Here is a 9032-nt window from a genome sequence, read left to right on the forward strand (position 1 = left end):
TGCAGGAATTTTACATCACTGGAGTTTTATAGGCAAAGTTTATTTTTCTGGTTTCTGCTTCGGTGGCCTCTTCTAAAATGGTTGTGTACATTTTAGTTATGTAAAGGCTTATTTTTTTGAGAGAAATTATGTAAAAGCTTATTATGTTTGTATCCTTTTGATGTTTCACTTTGACTCGATAAAATCTATCTTTTGCTAAAAGAAAAACACCTCTTTAGAAAAGTTTTTAAAAGGAGATCCTTGTGCACTAGCACCCAAAACATATTTTAATAGAAGAGGTCTATTTGAATGAGACGCCAAAAATGCTAAGGGCATTTCTTCTTAAAATTAGCGAAGTATATACCTTAGTGGAGTACATATACTCCACTAAAATTTCGCCTCACCTAGCTGATCCCCTAAAGTTAGCGAGTAAAACTAAATTTGCACAAATTCAATCAAATATTAACAAGATGATGCATTGCATTTAAACATAAAATTCAACACAGAAAGTTCTCCCAACCAAACATTAAACATAAATTTAAACTAAAACTAAACTTAAACTAATTTCGGCCGAAGTGGAGGTCGAGTCAATCCTTCCGGGTGAGGCCATCCTCAGTGCGAGCTGGGTCCGGGCCGGTGTCGTCGTCGTCGTCGTCGTCGTCGTCGGGGAAGATGATCCGCCACTCCTCGACGTCGATCTTGTCTTCGCGGCCCACCTCGCCGCTCGTGTTGCCGTCCTCCTCGTTGCTGCCGCCCTCATCGTCGGAGATGACGATAACTTCGTTGTCATTGACGGTAAAAATCACCCTCTCCGCCTCCACGAGCTTCAGGTACTGTCGGCGGAGCTCATCCAGGTAGGCCTCGGCGGCGGCCTTGGCCTCGAGGCGCTCCCTCGCCTTTCGAGACAAGGTGGACTGAAACCTTGCCGAAGGGGAAGTTGAGGCTCGCGCCGCGGTCGTGGAACCAGACCAGCCACCAGTCGTATTCCATTGCCACGAGCTCGGTCATGTGGAAAGAGCCGACCCACATCCGCCCGTGGGTCTCGCGGTCGGTGATTTCGGCCACCCACGTCCCCCAGGACCGCTGCCGGACGCTCATGTAGGTCCTCATCGGCGGCTGCGGTGGAGGAAGGTCTGAGAAGTCCTCAAATCGCGTGAGGCGCGCGGTGGTGGGCGGGTCGGCCGTGCGGCGGCAGCTCGAGGAAGCGGCCGCGGATGACAACCCGGGGGCGTGGCGGCGCGGATCCACGTTGCAGATCCGCGGAGGGGACTGGCGGCCACCACATCCGGCCATTGAAAGGAGGAAGGACGGCGGATCGGGGCGGGGGTCGAGCCGGCGACGGGGCGGGGATAAGAGGAGGCAGGGGAGACGAAGAGAGAGTGGGGAAATTTTACTCGACTGCCGCGAGCCTGAGATAAGGAGAAGAATGGGATGGAGTAAATTTTCTACTCCACTAACCGTTATAAGGGATCGGTTAGGTGCGGTTTAGAGGAGAAAAAGACAAATTTACTTCCTTACAGCCAGATAGGGGGTCGGTTGGAAATGCCTTAAGCTACACCCTAGGTCCCTAGAAAAATTTACATATTTCATGGCAGATTAAAGGTAGAGATTAGAGGTTATCATTCAATTAAAAATAGATTATTATGATCTTTTATTTGACCCATTAAAAGAACTTGGATTAGAATGTGTTGATTAGAATGGATTAGAATCTTTTAGGAGGGGTGTGCCAAAGAAAAACTTTGTTTTCCTGCTAAAAATATGAAGATTTTTTTTTCGAAAAGGGGGACTCCCCGGCCTCTGCATTAGAACGATGCATACGATCACATTTATAAATAAATAAAGTAGTTCAACAAAGTCTTACAAAGTGCTGCAACAAAGGATGCTGGCTCACAAAGAGCTAGCAAAATAAAACAAGGCCCAAAAGCCACAACCGGCTGGCATAATATAGAGAGATAGGTAAACTAATCGCCTATCCTATTACATGACCGCCATCCAAACCGGTTGAAGATATCCCGCGCTACCATCTCCCACCGGACAGATCCACTAACCAAACGCGCCCTGGCCTCCGTCGGAGTGAGTAATGACCACGTACGGATTAGTGCAGTAGCCCGGAATAGAACGTGCAAAAAATGAATAGTTGTTGTTCTGTTAAAAGACAAGTCATTTCTGTAGTTCCAAATTGCCCATAACAACACACATGCTCCCACTCGAATTTGTTTAGCTGTTTCGGCCTCTATACCAACCAGCCACGTTCCAAAAAACGACCTGACCGAAATCGGAGGAGTAATGTTAAAGGCAATTTGCACCGAGCGCCACAACACCCTCGCCAACGGGCAATCAAAGAAAAGATGCTTGATAGTTTCATCCCGATCACAGAAACTACACCTAATAGAACCTGTCCAATTGCGCTTAATCAAATTATCTTTCGTTAGAATGACTTGTTTATGTACAAACCACATAAACACTTTGATTTTCAGAGGAACCTTAACTTTCCAGACGTGTTTGGAACTAGGAATAACACTAGAGTTGATGACATCAATGTACATCGACTTGACTATGAATTAACCAGATTTAGTAAGCTTCCAACACAACTGATCGAGCTGATGAGTAAGGTGAACCTCCATTAATCTACTCACCAGATGAATCCAAGCCTCCCACCAGCCACCCACAAGCACCCTCCTAAATTGGATGTTAAGAGGAGCAGATTGCAAACTCGTTGCAACCAGAGCATCCCGTCGCTGCACAATGCGATATAGCGCCGGATACTGAAGTGCCAGCGGTGCATCACCTAGCCAAGTATCCTCCCAGAATTGAGTGTTATTGCCATCACCGACAATAAACTTTGTTCTATTAAAGAAAGTAGCTTTGACCCTCATTAGCCCCTTCCAGAAAGGCGAATCAGTTGGTCGAGCTGTCACCTGCGACAAGGTCTTAGAGTACAGATACTTGTTACGAAGAATCTGCGCCCAAGTTGCTTCAGTCTCGGCAGATAACTTATATAGCCACTTACTGAGAAGGCATCTGTTCTTAATTTCAAGGTTCTCAACCCCAAGACCCCATTGGTCTTTTGGTCGGCAGATGACATCCCATTTGGCTAGACGGTACTTTCTCTTAATATCATCGCTCTGCCAGAAGAAACGTGACCGATAAAAGTCCAGCCTTTTCCTAACTCCAACTGATACTTCAAAAAAGGATAAAAGAAACATAGGCAAACTCGTGAGCACCGAATTAATGAGAATCAATCGGCCTCCATACGACATGAGTTTGCCCTTCCAGCAGCTCAGTTTCTTCTCAAACCGATCCTCGATACACTACCATTCGATGTTAGTCAACTTACGATGGTGAATGGAGATACCTAGGTAAGTAAATGGAAGAGTTCCCAAATCGCAACCAAACAGTTGCTTGTATGCATCTTGTTCCTCTTTGGCTCTACCAAAACAGGACAACTCGCTTTTATGAAAGTTGATCTTCAGACCGGACATGCTCGAAAAGGCACAGTACCAGCTTCATATTTCTCGCCTTAACCAAGTCGTGCTCCATAAAGATGATTGTATCATCGGCGTACTGCAGGATGGACACACCACCATCGACAAGATGAGGCACCAAGACACCTACTTGTCCTGCCTCCTTTGCCTTTCCTATCAAGATTGCCAACATATCAATGACAATGTTGAAGAGGATAGGAGACATTGGATCACCTTGCCTCAGGCCCTTGTGTGTCTGGAAATAATAACCTATATCGTCATTCACTTTAATTCCAACACTCTGTTCTTGCTTGAAAGATTCAACTTGGCGTCTCCAAACTTCATCAAAACCCTTCATACGTAAGGCCTGTTGTAGAAAGGGCCATTTGACTTTATCGTACGGCCTCTCGAAATCCACCTTAAAAACCACTCCATCCAGTTTTTTCGTGTGAATTTCATGGAGCGTTTCATGCAGGACCACCACCCCTTCAAGGATGTTCCTATCCGGCATGAAAGTAGTTTGAGTAGGCTGCACCACAGTATGCGCAATCTATGTGAGTCTATTTGTCCCGACCTTGGTAAATTTTTTGAAACTAACATTAAGAAGACAGATTGGCCAGAATTGCTCAATCCGCACTGCCTCTGTCTTTTTGGGAAGAAGTGTTATCGTTTCAAAATTCAGCTGAAAAAGGTGAAGCTGGCCAACGAAAAGATCATTGAACAAAGGCAATAGATCTCCTTTAATAATGTGCCAACATTTCTTGTAAAACTCTACCGAGAAACCATCCGGGCCAGGAGCCTTATTATTCTTCATCTGGGAAATGGCCTCAAATACCTCTTTCTCAGAAAAAGGAGCAACTAAAATATCATTCTCAACAGCTTTCAGTTGAGGCACATCCTCAATCCTAGACTCATCCAGCGACACACAATTCTCCTCTGGAGGTCCAAACAGCTGCTTGTAATACTCAGCGATATAAAGCTTTAAGTTTTCCTGACCCAAAATCGTTTCCTCATCTTATTCAAGCTGAAAGATCCTCTTCTTTCTATGCTTACCATTGGCAATCATGTGAAAAAATTGTGCGTTCGCATCCCTCTGGACGACCCGTCGGACCTTGGCCCGAAGCGCCCACTTTAATTCTTTCTCACGAAGGAGCTCTTTCAGCCTCATTTCCGCATCGTGCTTCGCCTGAAGCTCCGAGGCTGGCAGGATCATGTTCTCGGCCTTGACATCAAGGGCCTGAATAAGCGAAAGGAGTTGTTCTTTCTCAATCTTATAGACCCCACTGAAGATAGGAAGAATTTTTTTCATTGACATGGAATTCCATTTTACAAATGAAACGACTGTAAAAAGATTCTAGACTTGTTAAAAAATGCTTCCTCGTTCCTAAATATGCCATTTTAGAGATTTTATAAGTCTTCTTAGGATTTCAACAAGAACTACATATGAATGTACATAGACGTATCTTAAAGTATATATCCATTCATTTTGCTCCGTATATAGAACTAAATATGGATGTATACATATGGATGAACATTTTGATCCCTATGTAGTCTATAGAACTACATATGGATATATGTATGGATGTATATAGATGTATCTTATAAAATTACATATGAATGTATATGTATGGATGTATATAGATGTATCTTAAAGTGTAGATCATTTATTTTGCTTCATATGTATCTCTGAAAAGACTTACATTGAAATCTCTGAGAATACTTATATTTAGGAATGGAGGAATTGTCCTATAACTCTAAGGTGAATCAAAGGACATCATTTTTTTTATTCCTGTCGAATTTGAAATAGATGACATTTCAATTTCCTACAAGTTACCTATTCTTATAATATACTCATACCCACCGAAGCAAAGGAGGCCTTAGGCCCAGCAATAAACAAGTTTTGAAACTTCGTATGAACTTACGGCAAATTTAAGAGTGGTTTCTTTAAGAGCCGAAGGAATTTCACAGAAGTGCCGTGTAGGTTACTGGAATTGGAACTTCAGCAAGAATTTTACATCAAACAGTCCAGTGCACTTCCTTTCTGCGAGAAGTTTACAGCAAACACTTCAGCTCACCTCCCTTGTACAAACTGTTCCTACGCGCCTGACATCAAAGTCATCAACAGTCTCCCAACAAATACTCCTACATGACGGTTAGAGCATCTTCAACAAAAGCATAAAAAGAGCTCCGCGCACTAAAAATTTGTTTTTTAACATCGGACTTCTCCAGCAGAAGTTGTTGCGCTAAAAGCTTTTGGACCCGTGTTGAAAAACGCATGATAGCTTCTGGGCGCGCGTTGAAAAACGCTATCACGGGCAGCATATTTGAGCGCCGGTTGCGCGCGCTTCACAATTTGCACGGTCTGCTTTTTAGACGCGTGTTTTTGAGCGCCTGCTAAAGCAAAGTTAGTCTCGGCGCATTAAAAACGCTACAGTGACGCACTATAATGTTCATTGGGCGCGGAGTGTTCTTGCGCCCGTTGGAGATGCTCCTAGCATCGTTGCAGGTCAGTGGATGCGCACGACGACGCAAGCGATGTCGTCCTTGCTTCCCCGGTCCACCGCCGAATCCACGAGCTTCACCGCCGCCTTCCGGGCGTCGCGCGTGTCCCTGACCTCGTCCACGGCCTCCTGGTTGGACATCACCTTCCAGAGCCCGTCGCTGGCGACGACGACGAACTCGGTGTCGTCCCCGACGTGCTCGATGGCCACGTCCGGGTCGGAGCTGATGTGCTCCTTGAGTTTCCGGTCACCGAACGCCCGCGACATCGCCAGCGACGCGTCCACGCGAGGCACGTCCCCTGATCAATTCATTCATATATGCACGCATAGGCAACCGCATCAGCATTTTCATCAACTCCAAATTTTGAGTCTCACGGTACCATACCATGCATCTCGGTGACGAAGCCTCCCCTGCTCTCGATGGCGTCGCGCTCCCGGAGCGGCTGGTGGTCCACGGAGAGCTGCCTCGCCCTGCCGCCCTCGCACACGACTGCGCGGGAGTCCCCCACGTTGGCCACCACCAGGGTCTCCCCGTTGAGGAGGATCACCGTCACCGCCGTGGACCCACCGCGGCGTGGCCTTACTATTTCCTCGCCGTCGGCGGTCACCTTCTTCTTCTTGAGCACCTTCCTGTCGGTGCGGTGGTAGGCGCGCCGTATCGCCCCCATGGTGTCCTCCCAGAAGTCCGGCTCGCCGAGGATGTTGTCGAAGAGGTGGTTCCGGAGGTAGGTGGCGACGTCGGCGCCCGAGTGGCCGTCGAAGACGCCGAAGAGGCCCACCTCGTTGCCATCGTCCAGGCGCCTGAACTCGGCCACGTGGCGGTCCTCCATCCCGTGCGGCATCTTGCCCTCCACCAGGTGGAAGCCGTAGGTCACCTTCCGCGCCGACGCCTTGCTCCTGCCTCTCCCCGTGGCGCGCACCGCCTCCTGCTCGGCGCCATGGAGGCCGTCGTCTTGGTTTCCAACCTAGAGGCATGCATAGGACGAGAGCAGCATCAATCAGCAAAGTGAAGTGCGGACGCAAATCTTGTCGACATGCATGTAGATGTAGGCATTTAGCGGAGCCATTCAAGCAGGGATCGGCGCCGAGGCAAACCTTCCGTTGCGCCTGTACAGAGGCCATCTTTGCTTTGCTGGGCATCGAGTAAGGAAATGGAGTTCATGGGCGGGCTCCATTTTAAACTCGTGTAGCTAAGCGGCGAGGGGGTTTCGAGTGTCCAGCCAGCCACGGCGCGCACGACACGCAACGCGGCGGGCCGGTCTCGTGGCGGCGCCAGGTCCACGCACCTGGCGAGCAGCTTGCCGCGGTCCGGCTTGGGGGGCGGCTACTCGTACTCGGTGTGTCGCCCCAGCGGCTTTCCAGATTCCCATGTGAAACTGAGGGTAAAAGCATCTCCAGCCACGCCCCCAACAGGCCTCCGGTGTTTCTTTAGCGTTGACGCTTAATAATCGGCCTAGACGTGTCGCATGAATTCATTTTTTATCGGTTTAGATCGAAATTAGCGTCGGCGGACCCAGACCGAACCCGACACGCTGGGCCCCCCGAGACACCGGGGCACTCGATTTTGGCATGAAAGAACTCTAAAAGGACAACATGTGTAATGACTATAGAAGCTCTTAAAACCATTTCAATACTCTTAAGCCTTTAAAACCATTTTCACTACTTTTAGAGTGCACTATTTTGTCAAACTTGCTAGGCTCCTCTATATCTATTGTTTTTCTCTTATTTTCTCTTTCTATGTTTTGTACACATGTACTCCATTTGAACTTCAATTTCAAATTCAAAGTTTTTGGTTTGAACCACACATAATTTAACATTCAATCCACAAATAGACCAAATACACCTCAGATCATCCCAAATAGTTCATCATCATATCAAACACATCATCCAAATAGAACATCAACCAAACGTATCACCCACACTGCTACGACACAATGAACATCACACAATGACACAATGCCATTGTACTACCACTCCCTCCTCAAAGTTTTCGCTACCCTTGAAGCCAACATCTTTGCCCGTCCAATCTCCCAAAGGCTCTTGCCTTGTCATCCATCCAAGTTGGGGCCATGAGCATGATCATTGCTTCCTCATTATGACTCTCCTACCTCAGCCTGTCCTCCTGAAGAAGAAGTCTATGCTCCTCAAAGCCAACCTTGCAGAGGCTCCGCGCCCATGGCCGCATGCCAGCTCCTGATATTTATCACATTTCTTAAACTTTTTCTCCTCATTCTCCTTCACCATCTACCACCTTGTTAACTTCTCATGCTGCTTCTGAGCTGCCAGCTCCAACCTTGTTTGCATAGCCTGAGCCACCAAATTCTTCCTTGCATTGATCATTTCATCAAGATTTTCTCTCATGGAAACCTCTGTTGATTTCTTGAGCCTCTCCATCGCCTTCTTTCCCTTCATGCTTTGCTTGCTTGAGCTTGGTGTACATAGAACGAAGGCGTGAGACTTAAAATTCGATCTGCATAGCAAATTCCACCCGCGTTGTGAGGGCCGCTACCCTAGCTGCCGCCGAGCCTCGATCTACTCCCTTCTCTCCTCCTGACACCGTTGCGTGACCCCACCGGGCTAAGCCCGGGGGCAGAAGGCGGTGGCGGGGGTATCTTCTTCTCTCCTGCGGCTTGGGGTGGGGCGGGGCCCCCGGCGTGTGGAGGCGCGACTGGTCAGGTACTGCGGTGCGGCGGCCGGCCCTGCCTCGCGGCGGCGTGGGCGGCTCTGCGACCGCCCGGATCTTGGATTGGCGGCGGTGGCATGGAGAGCCTCATGGATGGATCAGTTGTATGTGTGGTCTGGCCTCCGGGCAGATCTGATTTGGCCGGTGCGGCTTGCTCCATGCGCAGCAATAGTGATCGGTGGCGGTCCCGGGAAAATGAGGCTGGATGGAGGTTTCTGTTGGAAATATGCCCTAGAGGCAATAATAAAGTGGTTATTATTATATTTCCTTGTTCATGATAATCGTTTATTATTCATTCTACAAATGTATTGATTGAAAACTCAAATACATGTGTGGATGCATAGACAACAACATGTCCCTAGTAAGCCTCTACCGGACTAGCTCGTTGATCAAAGATGGCTATGG

At 47.9% G+C, this 9032-nt stretch overlaps 1 protein-coding gene across 1 annotated transcript; it reads right to left on the reverse strand.

Moving 5' to 3' along the window:
• Window positions 1–5427: 5427 nt before the first annotated feature.
• LOC119367669 (probable protein phosphatase 2C 58) lies at window positions 5428–7072 on the reverse strand. Its single transcript, XM_037633130.1, has 3 exons — window positions 7040–7072; window positions 6330–6909; window positions 5428–6243 (listed from the first exon to the last, which is right to left on the reverse strand). The coding sequence occupies exons 1-3, from the start codon at window positions 7064–7066 to the stop codon at window positions 5951–5953; spliced, it is 900 nt and encodes a 299-aa protein (XP_037489027.1). The 5' UTR covers window positions 7067–7072; the 3' UTR covers window positions 5428–5950.
• Window positions 7073–9032: the final 1960 nt, after the last annotated feature.

Source organism: Triticum dicoccoides, chromosome 2B (assembly GCF_002162155.2).
Source record: "Triticum dicoccoides isolate Atlit2015 ecotype Zavitan chromosome 2B, WEW_v2.0, whole genome shotgun sequence".
Taxonomy (NCBI): Eukaryota; Viridiplantae; Streptophyta; class Magnoliopsida; order Poales; family Poaceae; genus Triticum; species Triticum dicoccoides.

Coding starts and splice junctions, on each gene's coding strand:
- LOC119367669 (XM_037633130.1), bottom strand. CDS start 7,066: ATGGCCTCTGTACAGGCGCAACGGAAG. Junction 6,910..7,039: donor CTGTACAGGCGCAACGGAAG/GTTTGCCTCGGC, acceptor GCATGCCTCTAG/GTTGGAAACCAAGACGACGG. Junction 6,244..6,329: donor CTTCGTCACCGAGATGCATG/GTATGGTACCGT, acceptor TGAATTGATCAG/GGGACGTGCCTCGCGTGGAC.